At 44.4% G+C, this 22,065-nt stretch overlaps 1 protein-coding gene across 5 annotated transcripts in view; it reads left to right on the top strand.

Annotated features, from left to right (window-relative positions):
• Positions 1 to 22,065, top strand: part of LOC137347815 (rab-like protein 6) — a 147,847-nt gene that overhangs the window by 112,095 nt on the left and 13,687 nt on the right. For 4 of the 5 annotated variants that reach the window (XM_068012832.1, XM_068012829.1, XM_068012831.1 and 1 more), the window contains exons 10-14: positions 7,790 to 8,164; positions 9,280 to 9,427; positions 9,911 to 10,087; positions 15,157 to 15,514; positions 17,913 to 18,090. In XM_068012832.1, coding sequence (XP_067868933.1) covers positions 7,790 to 8,164; positions 9,280 to 9,427; positions 9,911 to 10,087; positions 15,157 to 15,514; positions 17,913 to 18,090 — 1,236 coding nt within the window. The remainder of the gene's footprint in view (positions 1 to 7,789; positions 8,165 to 9,279; positions 9,428 to 9,910; positions 10,088 to 15,156; positions 15,515 to 17,912; positions 18,091 to 22,065) is intronic. The other variant, XM_068012830.1, reaches the window with a different exon arrangement.

Raw genomic sequence — 22,065 nt, 5'->3', positions numbered from 1 at the left:
TGAGGATCATCATCAGTGAGATCATAATGATCACAGATCAGTTATCTCCTGTAAGAGAAGGCCAGTATCCCTGATATTGAATCCCTAAAGCCTGGCCTATAATTTATTTATTTGAAGCCATTGTAACGTTTGATGAGAGGCTGCACATGAGATTAGTTTTCCAATCAGCAGTCACCTTTCAGTCCTGCAGCTAGTTCCAATCCTGCAACACCGAGCTTCTCGGCAGAAGCTGAGTGCTCAGAGCTATACCGAGGGGGTGCTCTGCAGTTTATCCTCCACTGGCTTGTTAATGCCCTGCACATTTCATAAGGACACGGGCCTGCAATTTGATTAGGAATTTGGAGCTGCTGGAGACTCAATCCTTGTCCCATGTTAAGTTGTAACTCTTTATCACTTCTTCAGTTATATGATTGACCAGGTGGGTGGAATCATCGCAAATTTGTTTGAGGCTCATATCAGTGAATGTTAGCTGTAAAGCCATGTGGAGTTTCTCTAGATTGACTTGCCTTTTGCTATTCTGTATCAAAGGTAGAATTTTGATCTCATTTTCCTTGTTATATTGGTTGGAGTCCACAAATCCCTTCTGGAGCTAATGTGAATTAAAACAGCCATATGTGTGAGTGCTCGAGTTCAGAAATGTAACACTTGACTTCTTCGTTACCCAGTGCGTAATTGAAGCTCACACCACTTACATAGTGAGGAGGAAAGCCTTAGATTACAGGACAATATAGGTGGGCTGGTAAGATTGGTGGAACTTTGGCAAATGGAATTTAATCCTGTGAAGTGTGAGGTGATCCATTTTGGGAGGACTAACAAGGCAAGGAAATATCCAATGGATGGTAGGACCCTAGGGAAGTACAGAAGGTCAGAGGGACCTTGGTGTACTTGTCCATAGATCACTGAAGGCAGCAGCACAGGTAGATAAGGTGGTTAGGTAGGCACATGGGATACTTGCCTTTATTACCTGCATTGGAGGGGGTGCAGAGGCGATTCACCAGGATGTTGCCAGGGATGGAACGTTTAAGCTATGAAGAGAGGTTGGATAGGCTTGGGTTGTTTTCACTGGAGCAGAGAAGACTGAGAGGTGACCTGATCGAGGTGTACAAGATTATGAGGGGCATGGACAGGGTGGATAGGGAGCAGCTGTTCCCCTTAGTTGAAGGGTCAGTTACGAGGGGTCACAAGTTTAAGGTGAGGGGCGGGAGGTTTAAGGGGGATCTGAGGAAAAACTTTTTTACCCAGAGGGTGGTGACGGTCTGGAATGCACTGCCTGGGAGGGTGGTAGAGGGGGGTTGCCTCACATCCTTTAAAAAGTACCTGGATGAGCACTTGGCATGTCATAACATTCAAGGCTATGGGCCAAGTGCTGGCAAATGGGATTAGGTAGATAGGTCAGGTGTTTTAATGCATCGGTACAGACTCGATGGGCCGAAGGGCCTCTTCTGCATTGTATTATTCTGTGATTCTGATTAGCTGAGGCATAGAATATAAGAGCAGGGAGGTTATGATGGAGCTGTATAAAATGCTAGTTAGGCCACAGCTGGAGTACTGTGTACAGTTCTGGGCACCACACTATAGGAAGGATGTGATTGCACTGGAGAGGGTGCAGAGGAGATTCATCAAGATGCTGCCTGGGCTGAAGCATTTCAGCTATGAAGAGAGACTGAAAAGGCTAGGGTTGTTTTCCTTAGAACAGAGGAGGATGAGGGGGGACATGATTGAGGTATACAAAATTATGAGGGGCATTGATAGGTTAGATAGGAAGAGACTTTTTCCCTTCGCAGAGGTGTCAATAACCAGAGGCCATAGATTTAAGGTAAGGGGCAGGAGGTTTAGAGGGGATTTGAGGAAAATGTTTTTCACCCAGATAGTGGTTGAAATCTGAAATGCACTGCCTGAAGGGGTGGTAGAGGCAGGAACCCTCACAACATTTAAGAAGTATTTAGATGAGCACTTGAAACGCCATAGCATACAAGGCTATGGGCCAAATGCTGGAAAATGGGCCTAGAGTAGTTAAGTGCTTGATGGCTGACATAGACACAATGGGCCGAAGGGCCTGTTTCTGTGCTGTATAACTCTATATGACACTTAATGATAAGTGACTCCAAGAACAGAAGTTGCATACAGGCTAAAACAAACATCCCTGAAGCTATTTCTCTCAGTTTTCTGAGAGATACAAAGAATGGGATCGGTGCTAAAAATTGTTGTGGTAAAGCCATTGAATACTGAGGAAATCCCACTCCGTTGGAAAGAACTACTTGCATTTATACTGGTTAGTTAATGTAGAAAAAGCATCCCAGGCTACTTTGGGAAAAGGGCACAGTGAGAAGTACCATTAAAGGGAAAAGGTAAAAGATGTGATCAAAAGCTGAGTTTAAAGAAGAGTTGTGAAGGTGGAGAGATGGAGCAGTTCAGGGAGGGAGTTTGAGAGTAGAACAGAGCCAGCTAAAGACTTTGCCACGAGTCATAAAGTGAAGAGAAGGGGAGATGCACAGGAGATTGGAGTCAGAGGTGCTAAGGCTGGAGGATCAGATACAATGCTGAGAGGCAGTGCGGAGGTAGGGTTGGAGTAAGAGCATTTGAAGATGAGGATAAGGATTGAAAAATGTCTTGTCTTCAGCTACCTGTCACATTCTAACCTCACTGAATTTATGGAGAAATGAAAGCACGCATATAAGAGTTTTCGTGAGTGTGAGGGAGGGGTGTGCTTGGAAGTAATTAGTACTAATGATGGAGTGTTGAGATGTGGTTTGAAGCTCAGCTCTGGGTCTCACAGGATGGCAAGGTTTTGCATAGCCTGAGCCATGAAAGGGAACGGAGTGAGTAGGGAGGGAGGTTTGTGGTGGGGCTCCGAACAATGGCCATTGTGATATTCATTTGCAGGAAATTCTGAATGATCTGCTTCATGTCAAATGAACAATATGCATCAGCTATGTCAGTACAGAGGTGGTTAGGGGCAGTGATGGAGATCTAAAGCTAAGTATTAAAGCAAACAGCAAGTGACTCTTGTGCCATTGTATGATGTCACCAGACGTTGATGTGTAGATGGAGCAGAGAAGGGATCTTGGAATAAATCCTTGAGCAGCTGTGGAAGTGCCTGTATGGAGGTGGGAAGAGAAGCTTTTGCTGGGGATGTTCTGTTTGAACTAGAAATTGGACCATGTGAGGACAGTCAAATGGAGTTGGATGATCAGAGGAGTGAGAATAAAGGAGAATGGCAAGCTGTTCACATCAAATACTGGATAGGTGGAGGAGGAGAAGGAGGGATAACATGTCGTAAGCACATTCACTGACTATATTTTCAGTGGGTTCGGTATGGGGATCTCGTTGCTATAAACAGGGTGGAGGCCTGGCTGAAGAAAGAATTTGCATTTCTATAATGCCTGTCGCTGCCTCAGGATACATCCCAAAGCACCTTACAACCAAGCAAGTACTTTGAAGTGTAGTCACTGTTGTGATGTAGGAAATGCGGCTACCATTATTGCGCACAACAAGATCCCACAGATAGCAATGTGAAGAGATTGAATTAATCTGTTTTTAGTGATATGGTTGTGGGATAAATATTGGCCAGGACACAACAACAAGAACAACTTAAGTAACGCCTTAACATAGTAAAAATTCACATGGGCATAATCAAACCACATGAGATATTAAGACAGATAACCAAAAGCTTGGTCAGAGAGGTAGGTTTTATGGAGCGTCTTTAGGGAGGAGAGAGTGATGAAGAGATCTTGGGGGAATTCGAGTTTAGGGCCTTGGAACTTGAATTCACGGGTGCCAGTGGTGGAGCAATTAAAATTGGGGATGCTCAAGAGGCCAGTATTGGAGGAGCGGGACTGGAGGAGATTACAGAGATAGGGAGGAGGCAAGGCCTTGGAGGGAATTGAAAACAAGGACAAGAATTTAAAAATCAGTGCGTTGTTTAACAATGTAGGACAGCGAGCACGAGGATGTTGGGTGAACTGGGCTTTGCTGCCTGTATCAAAACTGGCACTATGTTTTGGATGACCTCAACCTTATGGGAAGAACTTTCCTACTCTCTCTTCAGTAGTGCCATGGGCACTGAAAGGGCAGATGGGGCCTAGTATTAATGTTTCATCTGAAAGATGGCATCTCCGACAGTACAGCACTCCCTCAGTACTGCACTGGGGTGTCAGCTTAGAATTTCTGCTCAAATCTGTGAATCAGGAGCACGAATGTTATGAATTGAGCCATATCCAACACCTACAGGGTTTAGGGGCAATTAGCATGAGTGAAGTGTGCTGATATGTTCAGTGGACCTTGGAGAGGGTGATAATGGCAGTTTTGAGAGGGTCAGGCATGTTGGCTAAGCAGTGAGAGCCGTGAACATGTTACCCATATTCAGGACCATCAGTGCCAGGAAATACAATGGAACCAATTATCAGGAACAAAATCGAGGATTCTCCAGATGTGAACCTAGTAAATTTCAGCCAATACTTCCTCAGGTGAAAGACCTCTCTGACCAAGTGCGCTAACCGTTTTTAGCAAATGATGCCTGTGATTGATTTATCTGAACTTGCTGAAATCCTTTGTCAAGGTGCATCACAGTAACCTGTTTAAGGTTAAAACTGGTGGAGGTGAAAGTAAAACCGTGAAATAAATTGATACGAACAAAGGGCAGCAGGTACTTGTGGGAAGGGGACAGTGATGCCTAACAGTGCTTTCCTAGTTAGCCTCCAGAATTCCACCCTCTGTAATCTTCAGTTCAATCAAAACTCTGCTGTCTGTATTGTATTGAGCACCAAATTCCGCTCATCAGGTTATTACCACTCGCTCTGTTAAAAAAAAAAGTTTTTTCTCACATCCCCCCCCCGCATCTCTTGCCCAAAACATTAAATCTGTGTTCCTAGACCTTGTACCATCAGCTAATGGGAACAGCTCTTCCTTGTCGACCTTATCTAAACTTTTCAAAATCTAGGATGCCGCTATTAAATTTCCCCAAAATCTCCTGCTGCAAGGAGAACAACCCCAACTTCTCTAACCTAATCTAAACTCCCTCATCCCTGGAACCATTCTGGTAAATCTCCTCTGCACCCTCTCGGATACCTTCACTTCCTTCCTGAAATGTTGCAACCGGAACTAGACTCCCTACTCATTGTGGCCTAACCAGAGCTTTATAAAGTTTCAGCAATAACTTGCCTGCTTTTGTACTTTATTCCTCTATTTGTGAAACCCAAGATCCAATACGCTCTGCTCTCTCAATATGTCTCGACACATTCAAAGATCTATACAGATGAATCAACAGAGCCCTCTGTTCCTGCACACTCTTTACAACTGCACCATTAAGTATATATTGCCTCACCCTATCCCTTCTACCAAAATGCATCACCTCACACTTGTCAGTATTAAATTCCATCTGCCACTTGTCTGCCCATTCAGCTAGCCTATCTACATCTACATTACAGTCGATTAGTGTCATCCTCACTCCCAAGTTTAGCACCATTGGCAAATTTTGAGATTTTACTCTGTATTCTACTATCCAAGTCATTTATATATATATATATATCAAAAAAGCAGTGGTCCCAGCACTGAACCTGGGGAACACTGTTGTCTACCACCCTTTAGTCTGGAAAACATCCATTTATCATGACTCGCTGTTTTCTGCCCTTAAGCCAATTATTTATCCAAGTTGACACCGACCTTCCTATTCTATGAGCCTCAGTGTTGTTAACCAGCCTTTTATGTGGCACTTTGTCAAACACTTTCTTAAAATCCACATGAACAACATCCACTGCATTCCCTTCATCAATGTTCTCTGTTACTTCATCAAAAAATTCAATTAGATTAGTCAAACACAATCTGCCTTTTACAAATCCATGCTGGCTATCCTTAATTAACTTAAACCTCTCCAAGTGCCTGTTGATTTTTTTTTCCCCCTGATGATTGTTTCTAAAATATTACAAACAATCAATGTTAAACTGACCAATCTATAGTTACTAGGAAAGTCCTTACACCCTTTCTTCAACAAGGGTATCACATTTGCCACCTTCCAATCCTCTGGCACCTTCCCCTTATCTAGGGAAGATTGGAAGATTATGTCAAGCCCTTCCGCTATCTCCACTCCTACTTCCCTTAGCAACCCGCAATGCAAGCCATCTGGACCAGGCGACTTATCCACTCTAAGCATAGTCAGCCTTTCCAGTAGATCCTGCCTATCAGTTTTCACTGTATCCATTACCTCTACCATCTCCACTTCTATTGTATTTTGTCAGCATCCTCTTTATTAGTAAACACTAATACAAAGTACTTATTAAATGTTCCAGCCTTGCCCTGTACTTCTCAGCACATATCACCCTTTTGGTCCCTAATAGGCTTCAACCTGCCTCTTACTACCAAGTTTTTGGTCATCTGACCTAATAACTCCTATGGCCCAGTGAGAAATTCTGTTTGTTAATCTGCCTGTGAAGTGCCTAGGACTTTTTACTACTTTGAAGCCGGTATAAAAATGCTAGTTGTTATTGATGATGATCCTGTTTTTCTTGTGTATTTGGTGTAGTCCTCGCCAAGACGCTCTGGAATTGTATGAACATCTGATCAAAGCTCTGAGGGCATCCCTGGAGAGGGTTCTTTGAAGTATTCCCTGATTAATCGGTGCTCATAACATGACCATCATAATATGGCGCCAAGAATTCTTTGCAGAGTGTAATTGTAAAAGCAAACAGGTAGTGAAGGTACACTAGTGCCTTGTACATGTACTGGATCTGATTGTGAAGAGGCCCCAAAGTACAGCATTTTGCTCTCATTGCCCAAAGGTTGAACTGTCAGCTGTGGCTCAGTGATAATACTCTCAACTCTAGGTCACATGATTGTGGGTTCAAGTCCCATTCAAGAGGCTTGAACTCATGATCCAGGCTGATACGCTACTGCCGTACTGAGGGAATGCTGGGTGCTGAGTTGGAAAAAGTGGGATGAAAGCCTTGCTCAGCAGCATCCAGCTGTGTTAAACAAGGAAATAATAGTTAAAGCACATTTCATGACCTCAGAATGTCTCAAAGCACTTAACAGCCAGTGAAGTACTTTTGAAGTTTAGTCACTGTTGTATTGTAGAAAACAGAGTAGCTAATTTGTTCACAGCAAGGACCCACAAACAACAATGTGATAATAACCAGATTATCTGTTTGTGATGTTGGGTAAGGGCTAAGTATTGACCAGGACACCAGGGAGAACTCTTCTAACTTGTGCCATGGGATCTTTTGCATCCACCTGAGACAGGGTGTCAGTTTTAACGTCTCATCTGATAGACGGCACCTGCGACAGTGCAATACTTCCTCAGTACCGCATTAGGAATGTCAGCCTGGATTACAGGCTCAGGTCTGGAGTGGGACTTGAAGCCACGACTTTCTGACTCTGGTGAGGAACTTCAGGGCAGGTTCTGAACGCAACAAAATGCACCTTTTCAGAATGTGGAGTGAAGTTTTGTTTTTAAAAATCCTCAATTTTAAGGCTCTTTGGGTTAAAGGTAACTAAATTTTCAAAATATGTCATTAAATAGTTTGATCTTTGACACCACCAGGATGGAGTGTTGCATTCATTTATAGGGTACTGTATTACTCTGTGGTAGAACTTGAGCTCTTAGTTCAGGAAGAAATATGTTCTAATCTTGGAATTAATTTTCATGGATCCTAGGGGTCCCTTCATTAGAGACTGTTGAGTTCTGCCTCTTATCTTCCCTGATGAAAAGTTACTGACCTGAAAGGTTAACTTTGTTTCTTTCTCCACAGATGCTTCCAGACCTGGTTTTTCCAACATTTTGTGTTTTCATCTCAAGTTCCCTTTGTGTCTTGCAGATTTCTTGAGCTGATGGATACCAAGAATCGGGGCTTCAATTCTCCCTTGGCAACCAATGGCCAAAGCCCATCATCTGGGTCACAATCACCTGTGGTACCCCCGAGCTCAGCTTCTACAACCAACTCCAGCCCTGGAACACCTCACCCTCCTGTGCAAGAACCCCCCGCTCTATCAGCGTCCCCTCCCCCGCTGTCAGTGTCTTCCCCTGCTGAGCCAGGGCCTTCCCCTGAGATACCACTCAGCACGCCCTCCCCCTCCACCAGTACTGTGGCTGCACCTGTTAGTCAGAAACGCAGCTTTATCTCACGACTGTTTGGCTCCTCCTCCACTCCAGAAGCTCCCACCACCAAGCCCGGTAAGATATTGAGCAACTCGAGGTGTATATGGGATTCATTAATCTGGTGGAGGAGAAAGAGGGCACAATCACAATTAGAGCCAGGTCATTTTGGAAGGAAATCAGGAAGCAATTCTTCACACAAAAGGTAGTGGAAATCCAGACACACTCCCCTAAAGGCTGTGGATGCTGAGGGGCCAATTGGAGTTTTGGAGACTGAGATCAATATTTTTTGGTTGGATAAGGCAATTGAGCGATGTCACTAATGCAGGCAAATGAAGTTGAGGTATAGATTGCCATGATCTAATTGAATGGAGGGGCAGAATTGCCTCTTTTTTTAATATGTTCCTCATGAATGATGTTTGGGAAGCAGCCCAGTGACCGGTGTAGTCACTAGTTTTAAATTTCTTGTGTCTCCTTTTAAATGAACTGTGGAGCAAAGCAGTGAGTGACTGAAACGGCTTATGTCCAAATCCCAGTTTATGTTGGTGTTAACTTGTGATTCTCTGGTCAATTATACAAGAATTATTTTAAAGCCCAGGTATAATGTATTTATAATGGTGTCTCACCTCCGCCTCCCCCCACCCCCTTTCTCCCTTTCATCCCTCTCTACCCTCCCCAACCCAGTCCCCCTCTAGCCCCCTGCTCCGAGGCCTCACTCCCCGCAATTCCGAGGCCTCACTCCCCGCAACTCCGAGGTGCTCCACCCCCCCCCCCACTCCAAGCCTCTCCATCCCTGAGTCCCACCCCACAGCCTGAGTCCCCTCCTTCTCCCGGCGCCTCCACCTTCACCCCCACTTCTTTCTCCCGCCCTTCCCCCCCCCCCCCCCCCACCACTTTTGTTTTGCACACACACTTGCTCCCCTCCTTTCTCTCATTCTCTGACTTGACTCATTGCTGCTCTAAAGGTCCCTTTCTTGTTCCTCGTTAGCTGCCAATCCCCCATTTTAGACTGTTACTCCACCATCAAGACTCATCCTGTTATCTCTACTCTAACTCATTGTCTCCCAGGACCTCAATACTGTTGAACTGCTCAACTTTCCCAGAGTTGCCTCTCCTCGCTTTCCCTGCCCTGTATTCTCTTCTAGCTTTCTCCGTAAAGTAGAACCTATTCTCAAGCCAGTTTTCTTGTGCAGATGCAGCGTTTCCAGTTTCCTCTGAGGGAGAAGTGAAGACACAGAGTGTTGATGACTTTGTCCCTGAAGAGGGTATTGACAAGAGCTTCCTCGAGGATACGGTTCCTCAGAAGGAAAGCAGAGGTGGAGCACGGCAGGAGAGCGACAGGTAGGAATTTCAGGACATCCATAGTTGGACGTTCACCATGAAGGAGCAGTTCAGGATCCTAGGGACTGAGAAATACTGGGATTGCGGTTTCAATGTGAACAGCTGACTTTTATACCACTTAGTCATATATTATCTTTTCAATAGTCGATAATCTCAAAGTGAAATAATGACAATTCCTCCATACACTGCCTGTGATTACAGTGGGATTAGTGTTGTACAGGAGCGACACTGTTAGCGCTGAGTGGGATTTGCATTGTACAGAGTGGGTACAAGTGGTGGGGTGGGGTTACACATGGTGGGCCGGGGAGGAGCTAAAGGTGGTGATCTGGGGGTGGCCACGAGTGGGGTGATTGCACAGTTACTGTCTGCCACCATCTTGGCTAGAATTGAGTGGAGCATTCACGGAGTTCATTGGCTTGTGGTGCAAGCAGTTTAACAGCTGTGACTCACCTACTAATCGCTACTTTCCGCACTCTACTGCAGTGATGGAGAGAGGAGGGGGAATCCCATGGTAGCATCATTCCAGGATGACTTGGATCTCGATGACCAGATGCTGCAGAGTCCCAGCGTGAAATCGCAGGTTCCCAGTAAAGACATAACCCTGTCCAGTGATGAAGATGAGAGTGCAAAGGTCACCGCTCATCTGGATCCACCAAAACGGTCAGTGTTTCCTAAGTGATGAATGGTTGTTTTTCAGACTGGAGAAAAGTATAGAGTGGTGTTCCTCTGGGGCCAGCATCAGGACCACTGCTCTTTTTGATATATATTGATCTGGATTGGGTAGACACAGAATAATTTCAAAGTTTGCAAATGATACGAAACTCAAATGTAGTAAACAGTGAGAAGGATAGTGGCAAAGTTCAGGAGGACATCGACTGGTGAAATGGGCAGACACGTTGTAGGTGAAATTTAACAGAGAAGTGTGAAGTTATATATCTGATAGGAAATATAAACTAAGTGGTACCATTTTAAAAGGGGTGCAAGAACAGGGACACCTGGGGGTGTATGTACACAAATCATTGAAGGTTACAGAGAAAGTTGAGAAGCTGTCCTCCAGTTCTCTGGAATCACACCTGTACCCAGAGAAGATTAGAAAATGATGGTTAGAGCCTCAGTTATTTCTTCCCTTGCTTCCCTTGACAGCCTAGGATACATTTCATACAGGCCTGGGGATTTATCCACTTGCAAAGATACTTCCTCTCTCCTATCTAATATTTCACACTCCTTCCTGATTGACCAACTAATTACAGGCCAGGCAGCCTAACCTCAGTAGTGGGAAAATTATTGGAAAAAATTCTGAGGGACTGAATAAATCTTGGATCGATCCATGTCCTTCTAAATAAAGACAGTCAGCAGGGAATTGTTAAAGGAAGGTCATGTCTGACCTCTTTTGAGGAGGTAACAAGGAGGGTGAATGGGGGTAGTGCATTTGATGTAGTCTCTATGGATTTTAGCAAGGCTTTTGATAAGGTCCCACATGGCAGACTGGTCATGAAGGTAAAAACCCATGGGATCCAAGGCAAAGTGGCAAGTTGGATCCAAAATTGGCTCAGAGGCAGGAAGCAAAGGGTATTGTTGATAGGTGTTTTTGTGATCGGAAGGCTATTTCCAGTGGGGTTCTGCAGGGCTCAGTACTTTGTCCCTTGTTGTTTGTGGTATATATCAATGATTTGGACTTGAATGCAGGGGGTACGATTAAGGCATTTGCAGATGATACGAAAATTGGCTGTGTGGTTGATGATGAAGAAGAAAGCTGTAGACTGCAGGAAGATATTAATGGTATAATCAGGTGGGCGAAACAGTGGCTAACAGAGCTCAATCCGGACAAGTGTGAGGTAATACGTTTGGGGAAGGCTAACAAGGCAAGGGAATACACAATAAATGGTAGATTACTGAGAAGTGTAGGGAAACAGAGGGACCTTGGAGTGTATGTCCGCAGATCCCTGAAGGTACCAGACAGGTAGATAAGGTGGTCAAGAAGGCATACAGGATACTTGCATTTAGTAGCCATGGCATAGAATACAAGAGCAGGAAGGTTATGCTGGAACTGTCTCAAACACTGATTAAGTCACAGCTGGAGTACTGAGTGCAGTTCTGGTCACCGTACTATAAGAAAAATGTGATTGCGGACTGCGACACCGACCACTCCCTGGTGTGCAGCAAGGTTAGACTCAGACCAAAGAAGTTGCATCATTCCAAGCAGAAGGGCCACCCGCGCATCAACACGAGCAGAATTTCTCACCCACAGCTGTTACAAAAATTTCTAAATTCACTTGTAACAGCCCTTCAAAACACTCCCACAGGGGATGCTGAGACCAAGTGGGCCCACATCAGAGACGCCATCTATGAGTCAGCTTTGACCACCTACGGCAAAAGTGCGAAGAGAAGTGCAGACTGGTTTCAATCTCATAATGAAGAGCTGGAACCTGTCATAGCCGCTAAGCGCATTGCACTTTTGAACTACAAGAAAGCCCTCAGCGATTTAACATCCGCAGCACTTAAAGCAGCCAGAAGTACTGCACAAAGAACAGCTAGGCGTTGCGCAAACGACTACTGGCAACACCTATGCAGTCATATTCAGCTGGCCTCAGACACCGGAAACATCAGAGGAATGTATGATGGCATGAAGAGAGCTCTTGGGCCAACCATCAAGAAGATTGCCCCCCTCAAATCTAAATCGGGGGACATAATCACTGACCAACGCAAACAGATGGACCGCTGGGTTGAGCACTACCTAGAACTGTACTCCAGGGAGAATGCTGTCACTGAGACTGCCCTCAATGCAGCCCAGCCTCTACCAGTCATGGATGAGCTGGACATACAGCCAACCAAATCGGAACTCAGTGATGCCATTGATTCCCTAGCCAGCGGAAAAGCCCCTGGGAAGGACAGCATTACCCCTGAAATAATCAAGAGTGCCAAGCCTGCTATACTCTCAGCACTACATGAACTGCTATGCCTGTGCTGGGACGAGGGAGCAGTACCCCAGGACATGCGCGATGCCAACATCATCACCCTCTATAAAAACAAAGGTGACCGCGGTGACTGCAACAACTACCGTGGAATCTCCCTGCTCAGCATAGTGGGGAAAGTCTTTGCTCGAGTCGCTCTGAACAGGCTCCAGAAGCTGGCCGAGCGCGTCTACCCTGAGGCACAGTGTGGCTTTCGTGCAGAGAGATCGACTATTGACATGCTGTTCTCCCTTCGTCAGATACAGGAGAAATGCCGTGAACAACAGATGCCCCTCTACATTGCTTTCATTGATCTCACCAAAGCCTTTGACCTCGTCAGCAGACGTGGTCTCTTCAGACTACTAGAAAAGATCGGATGTCCACCAAAGCTACTAAGTATCATCACCTCATTCCATGACGATATGAAAGGCACAATTCAACATGGTGGCTCCTCATCAGAGCCCTTTCCTATCCTGAGTGGTGTGAAACAGGGCTGTGTTCTCGCACCCACACTTTTTGGGATTTTCTTCTCCCTGCTGCTTTCACATGCGTTCAAATCCTCTGAAGAAGGAATTTTCCTCCACACAAGATCAGGGGGCAGGTTGTTCAACCTTGCCCGTCTAAGAGCGAAGTCCAAAGTACGGAAAGTCCTCATCAGAGAACTCCTCTTTGCTGACGATGCTGCTTTAACATCTCACACTGAAGAATGCCTGCAGAGTCTCATCGACAGGTTTGCGTCTGCCTGCAATGAATTTGGCCTAACCATCAGCCTCAAGAAAACGAACATCATGGGGCAGGATGTCAGAAATGCTCCATCCATCAATATTGGCGACCACGCTCTGGAAGTGGTTCAAGAGTTCACCTACCTAGGCTCAACTATCACCAGTAACCTGTCTCTAGATGCAGAAATCAACAAGCGCATGGGTAAGGCTTCCACTGCTATGTCCAGACTGGCCAAGAGAGTGTGGGAAAATGGCGCACTGACACGGAACACAAAAGTCCGAGTGTATCAGGCCTGTGTCCTCAGTACCTTGCTCTACGGCAGCGAGGCCTGGACAACGTATGCCAGCCAAGAGCGACGTCTCAATTCATTCCATCTTCGCTGCCTTCGGAGAATACTTGGCATCAGGTGGCAGGACTATATCTCCAACACAGAAGTCCTTGAAGCGGCCAACACCCCCAGCTTATACACACTACTGAGTCAGCGGCGCTTGAGATGGCTTGGCCATGTGAGCCGCATGGAAGATGGCAGGATCCCCAAAGACACATTGTACAGCGAGCTCGCCACTGGTATCAGACCCACCGGCCGTCCATGTCTCCGTTATAAAGACGTCTGCAAACGTGACATGAAATCGTGTGACATTGATCACAAGTCGTGGGAGTCAGTTGCCAGCATTCGCCAGAGCTGGCGGGCAGCCATAAAGACAGGGCTAAATTGTGGCGAGTCAAAGAGACTTAGTAGTTGGCAGGAAAAAAGACAGAGGCGCAAGGGGAGAGCCAACTGTGCAACAGCCCCAACAAACAAATTTCTCTGCAGCACCTGTGGAAGAGCCTGTCACTCCAGAATTGGCCTTTATAGCCACTCCAGGCGCTGCTTCACAAACCACTGACCACCTCCAGGCGCGTATCCATTGTCTCTCGAGATAAGGAGGCCCAAAGAACTAGAGAGGGTACTGAGAAGATTTTCGAGAATGTTTCCTGGACTGGAGAATTTTAGTTGTGAGGAAAGATTGGATAGGCTGGGGTTATTTTCTTTGGAACAGAGGGGGCTGAGGGGAAACGTAATTGAAGTGTATAAAATTATGAGGGGTGTAGATAGAGTGGATGGGAAGGTCCTGTTCCCCTTGGCTGAGGGGTCCATAACCAGGGCACATAGATTTAGGGTAGGACGTTTAGAGCGGATTCAGGGGAAGATTTTTTCACCCAGAGGGTGGAGGAGATCTGGAACTCACTGCCTGAAAGGGTGATAGAGGCAGAAACCCTCAAAACATTTAAAAAGTACTTGGATTTGCACTTGAAGAGCTGTAACCTACAAGGCTACAGACCAAGAGCTGGAAAGTGGGATTAGGCTAGCACAGACACAATGGGTTGAATGGCCTCCTTCCATGCTGTAAATTTCTATGATCTGGGATGCAGTCCCTGAAAGGCTGGTGAAATTAGATTCCATCATAACTTTCAAAAGAGAATTGGATAAATATTTGAAATGGAAAAGGTTGCAGGGCTGTGGGGCTAATTGGATAGTGAAATACCGTACAGTGTAACAGTTAGAGACAGCTGAACCTCAATATTCCAAACTCATGATTTCCATAGCAAATGCCCACCTGACCCTTGCTGCAGTGAGGTCCCTGGACACACAATGCCTCTTCACATGGCCATTACTCAAGTGAAAGGCAAGTTGGTGCCTTGGGCTGACTGTTTGACCCGGGGGAGGGGGAGTACATTCTAGTTCAAACCTGTTCTCTAACCAGAATTCCCACATGTACTTTTCATTATTGGACAGACATCAGCAGCAGGACTCCAGGGCTGATATTTCCCACTTTCTATCCCAAAGACCTGAAGTGGGTTAGGGAAGAGGTTATATTGGCCATGTGGCTAGAAAACTTTATATCAATGTTGCTTCCAATTGCAGACCCCCTTGCCCCAGGATCGACATAAACGGTGTGAGTGACACTGTACCTATTATTGATGAAGTGAGCACTTCGAGCAGATAGTCTAATAGCATGGGCAGCTTTCCTTCATCAACAGCCCCATTTATATTTACATTATTTTCCTCTTCAGAGCTTCCAAAAGTTTGTTAAAATCCCAGGACAGAGCTCCAACCGAAGCCTTCGAGCAGGACCCTGGCATCAACTCACCTGTCTCCATCCAACCAGAGCAACTCAGCAGCAGAAGGCCAGCCTCCAGCTTGCCTGGTAACACTTTGCTGACCACTGCCCCATCTCTGGCCTCCCCACTAGTCCCAGTCCCAGCTCCACTCCTCAAGACTGAAAGCAAAGGCCAGAACAAATCTGAAACACAAGAATGCAGGGAGTCATCTGAGAGTGATCTCGAGGGGCCGATCGCAAAGCAGTTGCTGTCGTTTGTCATGGATGACCCAGACTTCGAGAGTGACGATTCCAACAGAAAAAACAGAGTTGTATGTTTCATTTCTGTCTTTACTTTTTAAAACTTCCTTTTTTTTCTGGTGTGTGGTTTTGGACTGGTCAAGGTGAGAAGTCTGGGGGCTAGAGAATAAAATAGCATCCATTTCGAGAACCCACCATTGGCATTAAGCATACTCGAGTTGGTACACCACTGCTGCACAGTGAAGCTCCATGCATGCTTCAGTTCTAAAGCACAATTTGCTACATCACTGTAAAATTTATCCTGTTGCCCCACCAGTCATTCTGGGGCCCATATGGGTGGGAGATCCAATTTGATGCTGAATTAAGGGTAGTTTAGTGCTAGAGGCCCGTTCCCCCAAGTAGCTCCACTGAGACTGCCCAACTCATTGCCCAGTGAGTGGACAAGACATTTTCATTCCATGAGCCCGAGCTCATTCTGTGTGCTGCCTCAGGCCCAGCGCGCAGACCGGCTGCCCGCTCTGTGGCCCACCGCCCACTCTGCACCAGCACGCGGACCGACATTACTGATTGCAGTGTCCAGCATTCTCCGGGTTTCTTTTTATCCCTCACCTTCTGATCATGTTTTGGAAGCTATCATAAATCTAGAAAGAAAGAACAAACTTGTGTTTACATGCATTACTCTTATCTATAATAATGCTCAGTTTTTGTCTGTCCACACTATTTTAATTTGTCAGTTTAAGGGTGTGTCTGTTGTTGGGTTGATTTGGTGGGCAGTGCCTGGCGCACACAGAGGCACGTGGGACATGCAGAGGACTGGAGTGCATGATGTACATGCGGCTACCAGTGGTTGGTTCTGTTGGCAGTGACGGTAGGATGTAGCGTTGGTGGAGAATGAAAATAAGGGAAGGTAAGGGGTGCCCAACAGTGCTGTTACCCTGGCTGGAGCGATTGTTTCCATGAGGGATGGCATGGGAGGGAAGGAATGGGATGGCTTGGGAAGAATGAAAGGAATGAGATGGGATGGGTGATGGCATGGGAGGGGTGGATGAGATGATGGAATTTAAGTGTGGCAAAATGACGGGGATTATTATTTGATACAACTTATTATTCAAAAGCTATTTGTGCTAAAAATGAAGCTTCATTAGATTTGAATGAAAACATGGAGAAAAGCTGTCAAGTGAATTAAACAAATACATCAGCGTTGATTCTGTAGACGAAGATTCTGATAGTCTATACCCTGTAGAGTTTCAACACAGTTTAACTCCAATGGACATGCACTAGACTTGGACTCAAGCAAAGAGCAGCCTATAATTTTTCTATGAAATTAAATCCTAAACAAGAATTTTGTCATGGGCCAAGATTGATAGGAAGTGTTTTCTTCAAAGATAGATGCTGAAAGATTTCAAGGAAATAGAGTGTATATTCCTCGAGTAATATCAGATGCAACCCTGCCTTTTCAACTCAGGAAAAAACAGTTTCCAATTAGACATTTATTCTATGACTACAAACAAGTTACAAGGCCAGACTCCTGACAAAATTTGTATTTATATTCCTAGACCTGTTTTTACACATGGACAGCTTTATGTAGCTTTTTCCAGAGTGACAGGTTAGATTCTGTTCAAGTCTTTGGTGAAAGAATAACTAGAAATCCTGTATTTAAAGAAGTACTGTTGCAATAATACTAATTTGACTGTAAATGTTTACTCAGAGAATGGTGAGAATGTGGAACTTGTTACCACAATGTGTGGTGAAGGCAAAAAGCATAGATGCATTTAAGGGGAGGCTAAATAAGCACATGAGGGAGAAAGGAATAGGCTGAGATGAAGTCGGGTGGCAAGAGGCTCGTGTGGAGTACTAACACTGGCATAGACCAGTTGGGCCAAATGGCTTGTTTCTCTGCTGTAAATTATTTGTAATATAGCGCCTTTCACATCCTCAGGATGTTCCAAAGTGCTGCACAGTCCATTCATTACTTTTCTGAAGTGTAGTCACTGTTGTAATGTAGGAAATTTTGCAGCCAATTCTCACATAGTCAGCATCTGAAAAAATAATGTGACAATGAGCAGATGATCTGTTTAAATGATGTTAGTTGAGGGATAAATGTTAGCCAGGAAACCAGGAAGAATTCCCCTACTCTTCTTTGAAATAGTGTCATAGGATTTTTTATATCCACCCAAGTGGGCAGACAGGGTCTCATTTAATGTCTCACCTGAAAGATGGCACCTGTCACAGGGCAACACTCCCTCAACACTGCGCTAGAGTGTCAGGCTAGATTACCTGCTCAATGCTCTGGAGTGAGACTTGAAACCACGTCCTTCTGACTCAGAGTTGAGAGTGTTAGCCACTGAGCTCAGTGTGCTGGAGCCCGTTCAGTTTAGCTGGCTTTGAGTTGTCTGAACCCACACTCCTTTTTCTTCTCCAAACTCCCCTCCCCAAGTACTAACTGTTGACTTGCGATGCTTTTTGCAGGAGGTGTTCCCGGTTCGAGAAGACAGCTCAGAACTCTCCAACGATGACTTCAGTTCAGCAAAGCTCACCATGCCGGTGAAATCCCAGGCCCGAGCCATGAAGCCGGCCAGTGACCTCGACTTGTTTGGCTTGGGTATTGATAATAAGAGCCCTGTAGCTCCAGAGAGCAGCGATGAAGGTGATGTCAAAAGCTTTGTGCTTAATAAATATTTTGAGTTTATTAATGAGAAGAGAAGGCCTGGGTTTTATTATAAGACATGGCATGGTACCAAAACTTTACGTTCACCAGTGTTATATTGGGTGTAGGGCATTAGATTATTGGCAAGATCAAATTCCTCCTCCTTTGCATTTTTCCTGGCATCATGACTATCACTTTCTGTAATTCCCACCATTTTTCCATAAAAGCTTCAAATTCTTGTTTGTATTCTCAGTATAAATGTTTATGGACTGTGGTTATATACAAAGGAGAGTGGAGAGGGAGAGCTCTGAATTTATTCCGTGCACATTTATCTCCTGTAAACACCTGCTGCTAACCTTCGGCCGAGCTCCCTTTGTCAGGGCTGTCACACACTGTGGTCATGGTTTGGATTCTGAATTGTCACATGGTGTAAAACCACCCACATGGGCATCTCATTGGCTGACCCTAAAGCAGTGTTGCCCTGGCAGCCAATAACTTGCCTAGCCTCATAGTCCACAAATAACCTTTGGATTTATTTTTTAAAAGTGTTTGCACTGATGGCAGTCAAGTTTTCTTAATAGTGTAATATTCTGATATCTATAAGGCTTAGCACAGAATATCTAAGAGACTGTCAGTTAGGATAACTGGAGTTTATTTACACATGTCTTGCGTCTAAGGCTTCCACTTACACTCTACATGAGGTTCTATACAGATTCTATGACATAACTTCCTATGATGATGCTCACAGACTATTTACATATTCTGCCCAGTACCAATCCTATATTACATTACACTACATCTCCCCCCCAGGTCTCTGACTTCTCTTTTCAGATTGTTAACTGTTGTGGCGTTTCACAAGTCTGTTTTTCTTTCTTTCCTTCTTACTATGCTGTACTGCAGTAGAACAATTGGATAACTCAAGTTCTTCATTCCGGTTATCCTCTGGGTTGATGGCTGGTTGCAGCACCACTGTTTTTTCAAACTCTTTGAATGATTGGTCTTCTTGTGCTTCTTTGGTATCCCCATCAATGAGCTTTTGTTTCATCTTATCGTCCCTCGGTCAGTTTGGACAATGTATAATTGTGGATATGGTGATTCTTCTATCACTTCTCCATACCGATTCCGGTCTCTAACCCAAACTGATTCCCCAGCTTGCACATGTGACAAGTTTCTGGTTCTGTGACATAATTCTCTGATTAGACCTGTGTGTGTCTGTGTGTGTCTGTCTCTCTCTCTCTTTTCCAGGTCTTCTGCACTCACTTGTAGCTTGAGCGTTCTTGGGAGTATACGAAGTTGGGTCTTCAATCTTCTTCTTACTAACAATTCACAAGAGGCTAAACCATTCTGAAGTGGTTCTTTTGTCTCATGATGATTGATAGTACACGTGATACACCTTGGTATCATTTCTTCAATTTTTTTTCGATATACTAGGCCACCATATTGACGGTCTTGCTCTGGCTCGACACTGTTATTCCCAAAAATCCTTGGTGTAATCTCTCCAAGATCTCTAATCTCAGTATCCTAGCGATAACTAATCTCTCATCATAGATCAATAAATCATTAACAATGCTTAGATGACCCCTCTGTTCGTAATACTGCCTTAAAACTGGGTAATGTGGCATGTACATTGGCCATTCATGCAAGCAATATTCCCTGACTGCTGCACTTACTTCATCTGATTTCTGAGCATTGCTGATTTCACTCAGTTTCTGAGCTGTAGCAGGTAAAATTGTTGTCGCCGTCAAAGCAAAAACTTCTATTGCTTCTAGAAATAAAATATCACCGCCTTCAGGTCTTGCTGATGAAATACGCGATAAAGCATCTGCTGTTTCCCTGGAATGTATTCGTTTTTTTTCATCAAATCTCATTAATCTTAATCTAAAATCTCTGCACTCTTGAAGGTAATTTCTTTAGCTCCTTTGTGTTTAATAGAGTAACCAACGATCTGTTTCAATTTTAAATTGAAGACCTCGCACATAGTTGGAAAATTTCTCATGCCCAAGTTGCTGCCAACGCTTCCTTTTCTATGACTGCGTATCTTTGCTGTGTTTCTATTATCAAACGAGATGCAAAATATACAGGTCTTTGTCTCCCATCTCTCTGCGCCTGAAATAGGACTGCTGTTAATCCAGTTGATGACACATCCGCTGCTATGATGGTTGGCAACTTTGGATCATAATGTGCTAACACTTATGATACTAGCATGTTCCTGATTTTCTCAAAGGGTTTTTGTTGGGCTTCTCTCCAACACCAAACATTGTCGTTTTTTTAACAATTGTTGTAATGGCTTGTTTATCATGGTTAAATTCGGTTGAAATTTTCCTACTTGATTAACTATTCCCATAAATCTTTATAGCTCTATAATGATTTTAGGCTCTGGAAAGTCTTTATCACTTTCATCTTTTATGGATCTGCTCTGATGCCTGACCCATCAGTAATAGGTCCTAGAAATCTCACCATTTGCTGTGAGAAACCCCATTTCTCATTCAATGTGGGAACTGCTTCCAGACTCTGTAGTACTGCTCTCACTCTTGTATTGGCTTCCTGCTAATTCACTCCATGGATTAACACATTGGCCATATGGCAGATGGTCCCATCTAATCCTTCCAGGATACTCAACATCGTCCTTTGAAAGATCTACGGTGCTGACGTAATTCCAAATGGTAATCTGTTAAAACAGAATCTTCCAGATGGTGTTATAAACGGCGTTGAGTTTAGATTCCTCATTTTATGGTAATTGCTAAAATCCACTGTTGGCGCCTAATTTGGTGAAAATTGTGCTCTTCCCTCGCTTTGCCAAGCTCTCAGTTACTGATGACATTTGATGTATTTATCTTTGCACTGCCTTATTCAGTTGTGTGAGATCAACACAAATTCGAATGGACCCATTAGGTTTCTTCACTGGGACCATACCTGAGCACCACCCTGTAGGTTTTGTTACAGGTGAAATGACTTCCTGTTTTGTCATTAATTCAATTTCTTTTTAACTTTCTCTAGGAGTGGATGTGGAACTTCCCTAGATGTGTACAAACACACTGGCTTTGCATTCTTTCTCAGTGATGTGGTATGCTGTTTTTAATTTTCCCAATTTTATGAACAATTTAGGAAATACAGCCCTAAAATCTCTGGGCTGTTCTTCAGTACCTTTTAAGCACTTCTACTCTACCTTTTAGCTGTAGGTCTAAACAAGCCTTTTTGCTAAGGAGTGAACAACTCTAATTCTTGATAATATGTAAGGTCTCAGGAATTTCTTTTCAACTCTCCTATTACCTTCAAGTCGATGCCTCCAGGCCCATATAATTTTTTACCTGTATGTTTACGACATCATCTTCAGCCATGTTTCTAACCTCTGCTTGCCTGTTACTCCAGTGTCCAGTTTGAATGTTGCCTTCCACAAGAATTTCAGCCATCCAGCAATTTTCACTTGCTCCTTGGATTTCCCCTCGAAATGGTATTTCAACACATTGTACATCCTGTACTTCATTAACAAATCCTTTGGATTTCCCTTTAATATTTTGCAGCACTTGTTTTTTACTGCGACATACGAGTTGAAAGCATCCCCTCTTTTTACATTTAAAAAAAACACTCGACTTCTCTGGCTTCACCGGTGCCTCACTCAGCTACACCTACTGCATATAGTTGCTGCTGCCTCTAGATGCTCTTCCTGCCTTTCCTGTCTTTGACTGCCATTTTTTACTTTCGTTTTCTTTACATATTAATGGAGTCTGCCACTCTCGAGATCAGACTGTCCCTGTCCCCTTGAACAACTAATCTGTTAAATTTTCTAACCTCTGCTTGCCTGCTCAACTGAATCGCTTTCGTTAACGTGAGATCATCCCTCGACTGTAGAAGATGCAAAAGGGTGTCGTCTACTACACTGGCCACAATCCTGTCTCTAATCAGCTCTTTCCCGTAAGCTGTCTGAATCGCAGTCTTCAATTTATATAAATCATTGATAAACGAATCAATGCTCTC

Source organism: Heterodontus francisci, chromosome 32 (assembly GCF_036365525.1).
Source record: "Heterodontus francisci isolate sHetFra1 chromosome 32, sHetFra1.hap1, whole genome shotgun sequence".
NCBI lineage: Eukaryota > Metazoa > Chordata > Chondrichthyes > Heterodontiformes > Heterodontidae > Heterodontus > Heterodontus francisci.
This window is presented reverse-complemented; position numbering and strand designations above follow the sequence as displayed.